Source organism: Cavia porcellus, unplaced genomic scaffold, assembly GCF_034190915.1.
Source record: "Cavia porcellus strain 051 isolate PalLab524CR breed Dunkin Hartley unplaced genomic scaffold, mCavPor4.1 scaffold_10, whole genome shotgun sequence".
Classification (NCBI taxonomy): Eukaryota; Metazoa; Chordata; class Mammalia; order Rodentia; family Caviidae; genus Cavia; species Cavia porcellus.
The window spans coordinates 71,461,117-71,477,468 of NW_026947493.1; the positions used below are offsets into that span (position 1 = coordinate 71,461,117).

The following is a 16,352-nucleotide window of genomic DNA, read 5'->3' on the forward strand; positions in this document are numbered from 1 at the left end:
ACAAACCGAATTTTCTTCTTCCTCTTCTAATTCTCGTTGCTGTTCTTCATGTCTTTTAGCTTTGATCTCCATAGCTTCTGTGATCAAGTCTCTTAATATTGATACAGGTTTTGCATTCTTGATAAAAGGATGCTATAAAAGTAAAATTCAATGGTATAAAATCAAAACATGTTTTTGAATTACAGCTAGCAAATATTAAAGTAACAGTAAATGCTAACTAGGTTGGCTAAGAAAACAGAGTATGTTGGCTGCTCTAGAAAACTCCACACACAAAATATAATTTGATTAATAATACATTATTCTTAATGATATAATTATCCAAAGAAAGTATATATTAGATAGCAAAAATTATCAACATTTTTAAAAACCAGATTGGTAATTATATTATAAATAAAAATAACATGTTGGTATAGAGCTACAGAATTTAATTAATCTTTATAAACTGAGATCAGTGGTCAAAAAGAGGGCAACTAATTTCATTACTTCTTTTACATACATTCTATTTTGTGTCTCAAATAATATATTTCTAATAAAGACAGAAAAATACTTTCAGATAACTAGTGCCTTGGTTTCATACTATATATAAAAACAATATTTCTTTTTATCATTCTAACTAAAATGGCTAAGTTCTCTATAACACTACTATTACATAATCGGATAAGCAAAGGAAAATCACACAAATAAACTTGCATTTTTACTGGGAGGGAAGCACATGAGAGAAAGTAGAGAGGCAAGTTATAAATGTAATTTGCAAGAGACAAATTTATTTAGAGGCAGCAATGCAGCTTCAAAATGTAATTTGCATAATTATATACCAGTAAGTTTTTCAGGCAAAAGCAACAAGTTTATTTTAATAAAAGATGAACAAAACACAAAAACATACATCAAGACAAAAATGTCAATAGGAAGTTACAGACATTTAGAAGAAGCTGTAAAAGGGTGAACATTTGGGGAAACTATGAGTTAAGAATTTTACAAAAGTCTGGGAACAGTAGGATCAATTATACAGAAGCAATAAATTTCTTCATCAAATAAATTAAGTCCAATTAATGAATCAGTGGTTTAGACTCCTAGGCATCCACCAAAATTAAGTTGTAGCTACATCTATAGATGTTTGGTGTAATGGATTAAGAACTGGTGGTCAATTTAACACCTGCTGGATTACATCGCATGGTATTGAGTGAAGATGCTCCTCCTGAAGAAAGTTGCCAGGATAAGTAGGTGGAGAAGAAGGGAAGTGTTGGGGGTTGAGGTGTTAATGCGTTGTTGCATGGAGGCATTGTGGGTTCTCCTACGAGTTGCTGTTTGAGCTGTTGGTTCTCCTGGCGAAGCTTTGGTTCTCATATCGAGCATTGCTTCCTGGTTCCAGAAGGGAAGACATGTGCTGCTTGGTCTCCAGGATGAACTCATCACACTGCTTCCTGGCACATACCCGACTGTGCTTGTCGTCCACGGAGCTCAGGACCTCCATGTCGCTGAGAATGGCTGTGGTGCCTTTCAGGATAGCCCTGGTCCTTGTTGTGAGTGTGACTTCTCGGCTCCAGCGTAGAATCCTCATCCTACTAGCACAGCTCCTTCACCCTGCCAGCATAGACTTTCTGGCTTCCACCGCTGACCCTTGGTTCTTCCTGGCATGGATCCATACTGGCATGAGTCCTTCTTGTGGGCTCTGGACCTCCAGCTGGACTCGTGGGAGGCATTGTCCTGAGTTCTGGGTTTTATCTGGACTCATGTGGGACATTGCTGTGGGATTTAGGCTCTTGACTAAATAATCTATGTCTTTGGTGTTACAGATAGATTTACTGCATTTTCCTGTGTTAACCCTCGGTGACCATTATAAAAATAATATTATAAACTCCATGTCCTAATCCTAATTGTTCTCTGTGTACAATCCCTAACTACGACATTTGGTCAGATCCTACATTTCTCAGTTTCCCTTTCAGCTGGTTGTGATTAAGTGATTCTCACCAGTGGAATATGAGTTCAAGAATTGTGTTTCACTTTCTGGTCTGGGCTATAAAACACTATATTTTTGTGCTAAGCTGGGCTTAGCTGGGCTATATTTTTGTGCTAAGCTGGAAAACAGAGGTACTTATGATGCAACTACAAAGACAGTATTCCAGAGATGCTAAAAGAGCAAGATGCAAGGTACCATTCTATTACTTTGAAACCTTCTGAGAAACAGTAGTAGAAAGGAATCAAAAACAAAACACACCACACACACACACAGCAGTTATATTCTTTTCCTTAAGGAATTTACAACCTAATGTAAGGAATAAAAGATAAATACATATTTAAAAATTACAGTATGACAAACACGTTATATTCATGATGGCTAAGCCCAACCTACAAGTTAAAGAGATGTACAGAGAGAAGACAACACTAAAGGAGCAGCTCAGTGGAAGAGTGCAAGCTTAGCATTTGTGAGGTGTTGGATTCAACTTCTAGCATTACTACAATCCCCCAAACAAAAATGCATAAATAACACAAATAGAAGAATGGGTAAGATACTCTCAGATGCCTCACAAAGAAGAAACAGACAACTAATGGCAGAAAAATAGCATAGCAGAAATGAGGCAGAGAAGGTTGGCTATAATCTCTTAATATAGATGGCCTTGATACACTAAAAAAAAAAAAAAACCCACAGGCAGAGTAGATCAGGAGGTAGGGTCCATTGAGATGCTCTGTATAGAAAATATAATTAATTTTAAAAAGGGTTTATGAGCCAAAAATCAAATATGAGAAAACAATGCTGTATGTGACAGGGAACCAGACAGAAATAGGGGCAACTCGATCAGCACCTGCAGACAGCTTGGAAAGACAGGCTTTTGTAGGTAAAGGAATACAACTTGAGATCCAGTAGTGAGAAGGTTTGGAACCACTTAGGTAAATAGCAGATTGCTCCCCTCCATCTAAAAACTGAGGGAGTTGGTGGAACCCAAAATGCACAGTGCACCCTGTAGGAGTGAAAGGGGAGGAATAGTCTAAAAAAAGAAGGCAGAGGATATGATTAATAGTGTATCAGGATTTAAAACCCACATTACTCACACCACTCTGCTTAGATAGATTATATTCTGTTCCAGTTTGTCTACTTGTACCAAATTTGAGGGCACAGACTGCTATCCCAAAAACTGCAGGATACAGTATGGTAATCATCCTTAATTTTCTATTAACTTAATCTGAAGCTCTGCATAACTTACACTGTTTTACTATGATTTAGTTTTACTATGATCTTAGTTGAATCTGGTTTGTTAGACTGCTGTTTGGTATCAACAGATTTTATTCAAATCTGTTATGACTGATAGTATCAAGTCTGAGAGCATAGGTGACTACAATCAAGATGACCGGATTCACTAGGATACCCATTGTGGTTTAGTTATTACCTTCTTTCGAAGTTTTACACTATCTACAATGTTTTGTTTTTATTAATATTACTATGTACTGCTATATTCAATTATACTATGTCTGATGATATAGACAATTTTATTGAAGATAACAAGAGACAACACAGTAACCATTGTAGATCACCTTGTACTGTGGTTATATGACTTTTTCGTTTCATGTTTTTATAGGAATATGTTTTATTTTGTCTTGCTTTGTTTTGTTTCTCCCTCTAATACAGAAAGGATAGAAATACATGTAGAGACTCACGCATATGTAGAACCTATAAACAGTTTATGAGAACTGATCATATAACGCATGATGAAATGAACAACTACTTTGAAGAAAAAGAAACACTACAGTACCCAGTGCTGATTCCGTAGCATCATGGTATGAAATCCAGCAATACTATTATTCTTTGTTCAGAGTGATTTTAGCCTGTTTTGTTTTGTTTAATTTTAACATACAAGAAAGTATGGACAGCTATTTTGAAGAAAATGAGAGACACAATGACAGCCATTGTTGATTTCCCAGTTGTCTAATCTTGAAGACCTAAAACGCTTTCCTCATCCTGTTCAGATCAGTTTTTTGTTTTTTTGGGTTTTTTTTTTTTTTTGTCTTTTTCCTTTTTATCGGTACCGGGGATCAAACTCACGACCGCCTGCTTGCAAGGCAGGTGCTTATGCTGCTGAGCTAAATCCCCAGCCCCTCAGATCAGTTTTATACACTGTTGTTTCATATGAATTCTCCATATGTGAAGATATGATCAACTATTTGTAAGAAAACACACAGTATGATAGATAGAGAAGATCTCCGGTTGTCTTGCTTTGAAACTAATGTTTCTTACATTACTTTCATATGTTCTGTTTTGTTCTGTTGTTGCATTCAATTTTACTCTCTTTAAAATAAAAAAAAAGAAGAAATAGGGTTTTTGTTTTTTGTTTTTCTTTTTTGGAGAAATAGTAAAAACAAGACATGACACAGAAGATGTTTGCTGGAATACAGTAGAACACTTGCCTGGCCAAGGCAAGATCATCATTTAGGGAAGTGGGGTTCTGTGAGTTTCAATACAGGCAACAATGAGGCAAAGAGAATAAATGCTTAGGATAAGATGCCCATATCTGAATTGCATAAACAACAGAATAATGCAAAAACTCTATTAAATAATCTTGCACTATAGTTTAGAAATGAAATGAGTGGGGAAGAGTCTATAAATATATACAAGTATGAATTATTAAGAAACTAGGTTTTAAAAACTAGTTGCCAAAAAAAAAAAAGAGGAAATGGAGAACGGTAGAAAATGAGTCGAATTTAGTGACAATGAAATATTAGTCAAACGAAAATAATCGTGAATAACATGATCAAAGTGGAATAGGTGGATGATGTAGCCAATATGATACCAAGAAGTTGCAGATTTTGAAACATTTTAGAATTCTGACTTTCAGTCTAGGGACATTCATTGAGTAATCCATGCAAATACGCCAAAATCCTAAAATTCTGAAGCACTTCCAGCCCCAAGCATTGCTTATAAGGAATATACAACTGGCACTAACAGAAGTGGATCAACAGTACATTAATTGGGAACCAACAGAATTGTATCTCTTTAAAAAGGTATATAAATCTCAAACTATATTATATATAACTTGCTATCTTCTTGGGCATGCTCAAAAGGAAAGAAATTTGCAGAATTGACCTCTATATTTATTTAAACAACCTAAGAACGGTTTGAAATACAAAAAGAAAGCAGTGGACTAGCAAGAAAAGCTGGGATCCAAAGAAGGTTATCATTGTGCTTTCCATGTGTTTTGTTTTTATTTCATTTATCTCAGACAATACTACAGAAGCCAGTACAAACTTTAAAATCTCCTACAAAAGCCTGCTTTTCAAGTGAAAGAAGTAGGAAAGCCTTGCCAGGAGAAAACTTCTATACAACAATCATTCTACTCCCAACATCACAGAAAAAAACTACGCCTCCAAAGGCTGAGGTAGGAAGGCTTCCACCCTTGTGAAGCTGTCTGGGTTTACTATTGGGATGGTGTCAACTAAGATGGAGTACCATGCTAGGGCTCTCCACTCCAGCAGGTACCATAAAATCTCCAAGAGGAAAGAAACACATATGGGAGCCCATACTTACACCACATTCTCCCTCTTGGAATGGGGCTACAAGCAGCTGAGTGAAGGATTAGAAGTGTCACCACCTATTTTTATACAGTGGAATATTATTCAGCTATAAAAAGGACGATCTTGAGGCTTTTATAGGTAAATGGAGACAACTTGAGACTATACTCGTAAGTGAAATAAATCAGACTCACATTTATAAATACCGTAGTCTCTCTAGTATAAACAATAATAAAAAACTGAAAGAGTAGTATGATCCAAAATGTGTAACAGATATTGTGATAATGAAAGGGAAAGAAAGTGCTCTAAAGTATATAACTGTATGTATGTTTAAGTGTGCAAGATAGATAAGCATAGTACTAAGTTTCTGTTGGTTCATGAAACAGGGTGGTTTGTGCTGTCATTGTTTGTTCACTTTTTATGCTGTGATTTTGTGACTTGAGTAACTACTTCTAAGATAGCAAATGTAATTTATCAATGAGTGATTTCTTACTGGTTTTGTTTTGAATTCTGTATTATTTCTACCCTTTTTCCTGTTTTGCTTTTTTCTCTCTAATTGAAGAGGAGGAGGAGGAGGAAGAGGAGGAGGAAGAGGAAGAGGAAGAAGAAGAGGTGTCACCACCATTCAGCTATTATGAGGCCACCTCCCACCCAATGCAGTACCAGTTGAAACATTGGGAAACCTAACTTTGTATCCACAAGTAGCAACTAGCGCTCATTCACCTTGCATTACAATGGAGACCAAGTATAAAGAGTGGAATTCATTTCTCATCCAGCGTAAGTAAGATGGCAACTCTCTACACTCACTGGAGCAGAGACAAAAGAGGTTATAATACAAGATTTCAGTAAGAGGGTTGCAGGTGTCACTAAGTAGTAGACTGGTTGCCTAGTAGCATGTGTGAGGCCCTGTGTACCATCTCAAGCATGAAAGAAACACAGAGAGAGAAGAAAGGAAAGACAGAACGAAGGAAGGAGGGGAGAACAGCAGAAAGAAAGGACAGAGAAGGTGAGGAGGAAGGGAGAAGAGCCAGAGCCTTGTAACGTAATACTCACACTGTGCAGATTTCAACTGTTTCTCATCATACCAAAACCAGGAAAATAGAAATTTAAATGGGAAAAAGCCAATCAACAGACTCTAACAACAGGATGACAGAGATATTGAGATTACCTGATAAGAATTTTAAACCAATAAGCGAACAAGTTTGGAATGTCTCAGTAAAGAAAAGATAGTTTGAAGTCAGTTATATAAGCCCTCTTGCTTTGCTCTTGTTTGCTCAAGATTGCTTTTCTTATTCTGGGTCTCTTCTGGTTCTATATAAATTTTAGGACTGTTTTTTCTAGATCTGTAAAGTATGCTGTTGGTATCTTGGTTGGGACTGTAATTAATCTGTGTAACAGTTTTGGGTACATGACCATTTTGACAATGTTTGTTTTACAAATCTGAGAGCAGGGGACCACTGTCTATTTTCTGATATCCTCTTCAATCTCCGTTTTCAGAGTACTATTGTTTTCTTTGTAGAGGTCTTTCACTTTCTTGATTAAGTTAATTCCTAGGTATTTCATTTTTTGGAAGCTACTGGGAATGGTACTGTTTTCATAGTTTTCTTCTCATTGAGTTCATTCTTGGTGTACACAAATACTAATGATTTTTGTATGCTGATTTTGTATCCTGCTATGTTGCTGAAGCTGGTTATTAACTCTAAGAGTATTTTGGTGGAGTTCTTTTGGTCTTCTATGTAGAGTACCATGTCATCACAAACAATAACTAGAATTCTTCCTTTCCTATGTGTATTCCTTTTATTTCTTTCTCTTACCTGATTGCTCTGGCTAATGTTTCAAATACTCTGCTGAAGCATAACACTATGGTGACAGTGGACAAAAACCACAAAAGTGTAGAAATTAAAAATGCAGTAACTGAAATTTCAAAACTTGATGGACAGGCTTAAGAGCAAAGCATAGAGAAGAATCACTAACTTGCAAGAGAAAGGAAGGAAGGAAGGAAGGAAGGAAGGAAGGAAGGAAAGAAGGAAGGAAGGAAGAAGGAAGGAAGGAAGGAAGGAAGGAAGGAAGGAAGGAAGGAAGGAAAAGAAAGAAAGAAAGAAAGAAAAGAAAGAAAGAAAGAAAGAAAGAAAGAAAGAAAGAGAAAAATGAACAGTATAAACAACAGAAAAATAGGACTCAAGAAAGAAAAGCCAACAGACTTGTGCCTCAGGGACCTACTGATAAAAAACAAAAGTTCCAAACTTTGTGTCATGGGAGTAAATAAAAGAGAAAGAAGGTGGGGCTGGAAAGGTACTTGAAAAATTTGGCTGAAAACTTCTAATTTAGTAAGACATATAAATCTACAGGTTTTAAAGCTAAATAATCCCTAACAGGATAAACACAAAGAGATTCAGATTTATTATAAAAAATATTGTAACAAGACACATCATAATTAAATTTCTGAAAAATCAAAGATAAAGAAACAAATCTTGAAAAAAGCAAGCTATAAAACAATCCAAAGAACAGTAGATTCCTCCTAAGAAATTATGGTACTCAAAAGAAGTGGCATGACATTTTCAGCATTGCAAGAAAAAGAAGTGTCAAGCCAAATTACGACTCTAATGTAAATATCTATCATGAAAAGAGGGGAAGTCATGATATTCTCAGATGAAAGAAAACCAAGAAAATTTCTCACTACAGTTCTATCCTAAAACAGTGGTTAACATACTCCACTAATTGGAAAGAAAATGATACAGGCAGAGACCTTGGAACATTAAGAAAAGGAACATCAGAACAAGCAAAAAGATAGAGTAAATAACAAATTTCCCTTCTTAAGCATGCTCAATTGTGTTTTAATATTGAACTGCATACTATAACATGTAGCTCTGAATGTATGTATGTACAGGAAGTATTTAAGACAGCTATAAATAAAGGGTCAGAGAGGAGGTGATTTCTTCTATTCCTTACCTCTATTGGTGTAAACAGGGTAAGTCCCATACCAAGGAAGTTCATATATACTACCAAGTCCATCCCAGTCTCAGAGGCTGGTTCAAATGAGAATAAATCTCAGTTTACATAATGGGCTACTGGACCAAAATTGAACCTAGTCCTTTAATGTATTTGGGATTTCAACTGGCTCATCTTTCGAAAGCTAAGATTTCAACTTAATTCAAAAGATCTTGTTAATTGTTTCACTTGTGTGTGTACATGCACATGTATGTGTGTATTCTTTTTGTTGCTTTCTTTTGGATTGAACAATTCAGATACTCAAGATAACAACAGCAACAGGTCCTTGATTCATGCAATTTAGATTCCTTTGGAAAACATACAACATTTTAAAATAAATTTTTATTGTAAAAAATACAACAAAGTTTAACATCCAACCATTAATTAGCTTCTGAAAAATGATTCTTGTATATATCTCAAAACTCAAGTCTCATAAAGCGTATTCAATGCAGAGTCTACACCCCATTCTTGATTCTTAATTTTGCAATTGTTTGCTATGGAACCCAGTTAATTAATTAATGTTTTAAGGGATACTCCTTTACAAATCCTGATAAAAGTATGTGTATAGATGTATTTTCTATCTACTCTTCTTGATTAACCCTAGACTGTTGTCAATTGAGATACTGCATTTAAGCTCTCTGTAATCTTTTGTTATTACAATGTTCTATGGCTATTCTTCCCTATGTATTATTTCACATATGGTTAAATTTTTCTGTAGACTAAATTCCTAAAAATGTATTTGGTGGGTCAATGAATACAGAGAATTTAATTTTAAACAGATACTCCTAAAATTGGCTTCCATGAAGACTTGAGTATAAAGTTAAATTTTCATAACAATAAATAATATATTTAGGAATATTTTCCATACCACCTCAACAAATCTTATTATGGCACACTGAGAAATCACTTTTTAGAAGTACCATGATATGAATTCTTTTGTCACTTTTTGAAAAAAACATTTTGTAAATATCAAGTTTGTGAATGTGAAATATTACTCATATTAGGTGATAGTTGAGATAATTCTGTTGAGAAAACGAAAGTTTACAAATATTTATTATCCTATCAAATTACTTCTACTAGCAATAAATTTCAAGACAAACTTAAAAAAAAACTTCCTGACATTCTGGATACAAAGTCTGTTTATAGCAAAGATTCTAGGTAATCTTCTAACTAGCATTTATAACATGTAATAATCCTTTAGGGAATTAGGAGTCTTGTATTTATTTATACCTTACAGTGCAGCAAAAAGTTCATGGAGAAATGCTGACTGAAGGGCCATAAGGAAAAGTCAAAGTAGTAACAATGATGAAGACAACAACTCATTTCTGTGAAACCTTTGAAAGTTGTTTTAAAACAGTATGAAGAGGAAATGAGTTAAGAACAAAGAGATAAGGAGAAAAATGAAAAAAAGACTGAACTGAGAAGTAGAAAATAATAGAGAACACAAAGAAGAGTGGTATACGTATCATGTCTTGTCAATCCGTAGTTCTTTGAAAAGTTTAAATTTTTAGTGAATTATGAAACTCACAGTAGGCTGGTCAATGTCAGAAAGCTAAAATGTATAAAAAATCTTTTTTCCTCTTTACAAGTACTGACCTGTAAAAGCTGTGTTGCAGTAGCTCTCTGTTCAGGATTCTTCACTAGGCACTTTTTAACAAAATCAGTAAAATCATCAGACCAAAGTTCGGGTTTCCTGAATGTTGGTGGTGGATTTGTAGGAATCATGAAAATAGCCTAGAACAAATGAAACATCCAAAAGACATAGTAAGAATCACAACAGGACAACCAAATAAACAAATCTCTTTATCTATCTTATATCAGACTTTAAATCTCAAAACAATTTAAACTGCTCTAGGATTTCCAGTAAGACTGCAATTCAGGAAGTAAGTCCATCTGCTACTAATTTAATCATTTCCCATTAAATTTCCTCTATTTGAATTGTAGCTCATTGAGCACATCATTCTTTATTTTATCTATTATTTTTTTATCAGTCTCCAAAGAAGACTTTATATTTCTGACACTTTCACCAAGGACATTTCCTAGTTAAATAAGACACATATTCCCAAAGTTTGGTACTGCATGCTACATTTATTTTCCATTTCAATTTTGTAAGTACTGTTTCTCAAAATGGACTCCAGTAGTCATTTTGCAATTTCAATACAAAATACTTAAGCACAAATAAAATTACAATTGTAACCTGAAGTTATAGTTGATGGGGCCAAGATTTTTACTTCTCATCTTAAATATGAGTCATAATTCCAAATAAAAAAAGTTTTAAAGGTAATACACCACTTTAATTTCTTAGTAATGACTTAGCACTAACAATTCAGTAGTAATCACAATACATTCAAAAAGCTCAACATTCAGAAGCTATAAAAAGCTTCCAACTCGGGGCTGGGGATTTAGTTCAGCGGCATAAGCGCCTGCCTTGCAAGCAGGCAGTTGTGAGTTCAATCCCCAGTACCGATAAAAGGGAAAAAGACAAAAAAAAAAAAAAAAAAAAAAGCTTCCAACTCATTCTTGTTCTCCTAGCTATCCAATTTTTTAACCATGAGAATTAATTAATCCCTAATGCTCTTAGGAAATCACTGTATGTAATGAATTAACTTCTCATCTGGTCATCTGGAATAGTTCATGATATGATGCCATCATTAAAAAATCATTTTGTTTGAAAAGTTATGAAACAATAAAACTGAAATGTTGTCACTCAATAAATACTATTATAATTTTTGTTTTTTATAATGTTATAAAAACAACAACAATGATAAAAATTTTACAAAGTAAAATGAATCAGAACATATACCGTACTTCAATAAATGAGATGAGAAAACAAATGGCTTTTGGGCAGTGTTAACATAAGCTACAATCACGAGCTCTGAAAAATATATCCAGAGGTATAGTATCCAAACATCTCCCCTAACTGACTTCGGAATTCTTTGACTTTTCAGAAGATAGATGTCTGTCTGTCTCCTCACTTTTTCATTTGACTCTTGCTAGCTCACTCACTCACTGTCTCTCTCTTTCTCTGTCTCTCTCATTCCCTGCAAATGAATTCAGCATACATTAATTTATGTCCACTTGCCCTAATTCATAAACAAGAAAGAGTTGGTAACATTACAAATTACAGTAATGTTTAGAAACTAAGTCTTTAAAACACCATTGAAAAAGACTAATCAGAGCTATGGTTAAAACTTCTGTTCATATATAAAGAAACTACTGAAACTACAGGTAAAGTTATAAAGATATAGTCTAAGGATATCAATTTTAATGACTTCCTTACATAAGATAAAGCCAGTATAACCCCTTCTAAATCTGTGGTAACTTCACAATATTAATGAGAATTAATAAAACTCAAATGTAATCTTATCACATAAGAATTTTAGTCACATAAGTTCCACAGTAAAGAATATATAACAGATTATTTAATTCAAGCCTCTCATTTTACAAAGTGAAACTATCTAAAATTTAGAGGTTGACTTAAAAACAAAATTTTATAATATAAAAGCACTGTCACTTAAACTAGAAAAGTATTCCACTGTTTTTATCACATTTCAGGAAGCAAAGTGGTAAAGTACAAACCAAATACAGTCACTAACTTTAAATAAACATGTCTACTAGGATAGCAGAGATGATGAATGATGATTCTACTATCAATGTATAAATGTGTCAAGTCCTTCCTTATATGTCTAAGAAAGCATAAACAAGTTTTTTAACCTTTTGAGATAAGGCAAAAACCAAACAGATCTTAAAACTTATTATAATCACAACTGGAATAGCTGATCAAGTTAAAGAGCATTCAATAAAATTTAAATGAGAGAAAGACAACAAATGATCTTTCTTGTCATTTGTCAACAAATGTCGTTAGAAGACTGGATATGCACATGCCAAAAAAAGCAGATGGATTTCCATGTTACAACTGTTAAGAGTTTTTTGGGGATTTTTTTTTTTTTTTTTTTTTTTTGTACCAGGGATCAAACTCATGACCTTGCGCTTACCAGGTAAGCACTTGAGCCATTGAGCTGAATCTCCAGCCCTACTGTTAAGAGTTTTCTGGCACAATAAAAGAGCAGACTATAGAAAAAATGAAAGTGGTCTTTTTATTTAAAGGATGTGGAGAGAAGCCCACAACCAGCAAGGGTTTGGCTTTCTCCTCTGCCTGGATAAGCGGGTGTGGGGTATGTGACCTTTGAGCAGATGTAGTGCTTGGGGCGGGCACTGATGAGGCCCAAGGAGCTGATTGGAAGTTCCTTCGAGAGCACTGGGAAAGGAAGGAGGAAGCTGTAATTGAGGAAGAAGGAAGAAGTGGCCGTCAGGGTAAGTATCCCCGATTTGGCCTTCCACCATGTTGAATAAAAATTTCTTGAACCACGTTCCTCCAAAGAAGCTAGATAAATGGCCAATGAGGTCATGAAAAGATACTCAACATCACTACTCATTAGGAAAACTGAAACCATAAAGATATAGGAGGGCAAAATAAAAAGGAAGGAAAAAGGAAAGTAAATGGGAAAAGAGAAGGAAAAGGGAAAAGGAAAAAGGGAAGAGAAAAGAAAGGACAGAACAAAATGTCAGCAAGGATGTGAAGAACTGAACCCCTTTTGTGTTGCTGTTGCAACTGTAAATGGTAGTCACTATAGAAAAACGGTATGGTGATTCTTAAATAAATAAATAATTACCATATGATCCAATGATTCCACTTCTGTGCATATACCAAAAAGAAATTTAAAAAGGAGACTAGAACAGATATTTGTATGCTGTTGTTTGTAGCAACATATTCACAACTATCATATGGTAGAAGCAATCTATGTGTCTACTGACAGATGCATGGATATTAAAAATATGGTATAAGGTGAAAAACTATTAAGCCATAAAAAAGAAAAACTTGACCCATGCTACAATATCAGTGAACCTTGAAGAAATTATGTTAAGTGAAATAAGTCAGTGGCAAAAAGACAAGCATTTTATCATTATTCCTATATCAGAACTTGGAACGTTCAAATTTACGAAGACAGAGAAAATAATGTTGTAAAAAGCTGGGGAAAAGACACAATAGGAGGTGAGAGGTCAATGGACGTGGGGCTTCAGCAGGAAAAGATGAACAGTCCTAAACATGTATAGTAGTGATTGTTGCGCAAAAATGTGAATATACTTGACACCACAAAACTGTACTTAAAAATAGTCAAAATGGTGAATTTTATGTTGTTTAGGTTTTCCATATAAAGAATATGAATTGGGGAAAATACAAAGTAACAATCAAATTCAGAATTACTTGTTCTATTAATGTCTACTACATAAGAGCATGGTATTAGATATTACATGTTGCTTAAAGAAATAGCAGAAAACAAAAATCACTGTCCTTAAGAAACTTCTAACCTAGTGTGGTGATGAAGACCAAACAGCAAAATATCTACAGAATGGTAAAATAGTAAAAAAAAAAAAAAAAACAAAAAACCTATATACAGCATAAAGAAGAAAGGTCAATCCCATCAGAGGAACAGCATGAGAGAAAGGAAGAGAATGAAACTTGACTCCTGAGAAGACAAGAAAGGGAGAGAGTAAGCAGATTTATCCTGTAAAGATTCAGGAAAGTAAGTAACATGAAAGAGAGAATACAGGATATTCAGTTCCATACCAAAGAGTCTCCAAGGAAGTATTCAACTAAAAATTTTTTAGTGGGAGGAGAAGGAGCATTACACTTGTTTTTACTGTTAATCAGAGTATATTTATGATCCAAAATGTAACTCAAAATTTAACTCAAAAAACAAAACAAACCTAGAGACATGCTAAACATGGGGGGAAAGTCAGGGACTAGCATAGTGTGGAATTCCCATTGTGAATAATAAAAAGTTCAAACTAAGATAATATCTACAGGAATGCACAGAAGAAATGAAGCAGAAGAACCATGTTAACAATATTGTTTGGAAGGGGTAGAGAAGAGAAAAAAGAAAGATTACATTCAAAACATACAATTAAAGAAATAGAAGCCAGACATGCCAATAGTAAGAGTTTCCTGTAGTCTAAAATTTCACTATATCATTGTTCTGTATGGTTGGTTTGGTTTGGTTTCATTTGGTTTGAGATGAGGTCTCCATGCTGCCAGGGCTGGCCCTAAACTCTTAATCCTCCTGGCTAAGTCACCCTAATAGCTGGTTCTATGCATGTGCCTCGCCACAGCTGGATATGTCATTCTTTTAAATATCCTCAGAATAAGCAGCCATTTACTACAATGTATTGTCATTGGTTTAAGTTTAAGGTGATCCAACAAACTTTACATGGGCACAGAAATAAAGACACAATATTCAAGTCTGTTGATTCTAAAGTAATAGTTAAATCTCTTTACCAGTATAAACATCATTTTCAAAAAAAGTAAATCTTTAATAGATAAGAACATTCTTGCACATGTTATACCCTATTAAACATATCTACGACAGTCCTTCAAAACCAAGATAGCCAGTATTATAAAGCAATAAGCATCTTTCAATTTTTTAATCAAGTATTTATAAAGTCTTTGTTTGTTTGTTTGTTTTTGGTCTTTCTGAGACATGTATTCACTCTGCAGTTCAGGCTAGCCTTGAACTCACTGTGTAGTCCAGGCTGGCCTCAAGCTTGAGCAGTCCTTCTGCTTCAGCCTGCGGAGTTCTGGGATTACTGGCATATACCACCATGCCTAGGTACTATAAAACCATTTCCTGTGTTCAAATGATGCTGTAATTTAGAAGTGGCCATCTGAAGGGCCACAGGACAAGTAACACCAATGGGTTCATTTTATCCAGACAACATCAAGCTCACATTATAAGGCAGGAATTAGGCTGATTGAAATGAGAGTGTATATTCTTTCTTTGCATGGATCCCTTTTAAACTATTCAATAAACTACTTCACATGATGGTTGTTTTAAGTATCTGACTTTGTAAGCCCTGCGATTACAGGTTTTAAAATAGCATACACATCTCAGATCCACACATAGCACAGTAAACTTGTGAGAGGAAAAAAAAAGACAGAACATACATGAAACAACAACAAACAATGGAGTGCCAGAACATGAAATTGTATGTGAATGACTTAATCTCAGACTGAAAGTTGAATCAGAACCTAATAAAACTTTCAGAAAGGACAAAATAGGGTTAACAGCAGCTGCTGAAAAAGGTAGACAAATCTACCTGCTACCTCAAATTACAGAATAAAAATAAATTTTAACCCTCATCTCTACCAAGCAGTTCAAAGGGACTATATAAGTCCCTATTATAGACTGACCTCAAACTGCAGGTAAATGATACTAGATTATCTAGATAAATGTTGTTCCTCTGCACTTCTTTACAAATTGGTGGATAACAACCCAGTGATTTATGTCCTTGAAGCCAATGTTCTCCTTTGAACTCTGAGCACACTCTTATCTTCAGATAATCTTAACATATAAAGGTCACCTCAGCAGTAGCTATTAGAAAGCCAAGGATAAAAAGCTTAACTCTTAACTCTTATTTACTCAGTACCATCATAAAGTAAAGCTAAAATGTCACATTCTACAATCAAACAAACATTGAAGGAGCCTGAACAATGGGTATACAATTCAAACAAATGTCTTTATATATTATCCACCAAAATATCTCGAAGAAAATCAACATGCCTTTTATTTTCATTTTTTAATGTTAGAAAATCAGAACCAAACTAACATGCTTCTCACACTTTACTGTATTAAACTAACTTAACCTAATCATGAATCACAGAGAATCCATGTAAGAATCTTCAGGTTTTGTATGAGTTGATTAGGTAATAAGCCCCTTGCTGTAGAAAGTTTTGGCAATCAGTGGCTAGTCTTAGACTAACAATTCACTACCTAAACACCAACCAGATCACACACACACACATTACA

At 34.5% G+C, this 16,352-nt stretch overlaps 1 protein-coding gene across 5 annotated transcripts in view; it reads right to left on the reverse strand.

Annotated features, from left to right (window-relative positions):
• The window catches only part of Stk3 (serine/threonine kinase 3), a 318,102-nt gene that overhangs the window by 118,787 nt on the left and 182,963 nt on the right, over window positions 1-16,352 (reverse strand). For all 5 annotated transcript variants that reach the window (XM_063257610.1, XM_063257611.1, XM_063257615.1 and 2 more), the window contains 2 exons: window positions 10,084-10,221; window positions 7-132 (listed from right to left, as the gene is read on the reverse strand). In XM_063257610.1, coding sequence (XP_063113680.1) covers window positions 7-132; window positions 10,084-10,221 — 264 coding nt within the window. The remainder of the gene's footprint in view (window positions 1-6; window positions 133-10,083; window positions 10,222-16,352) is intronic.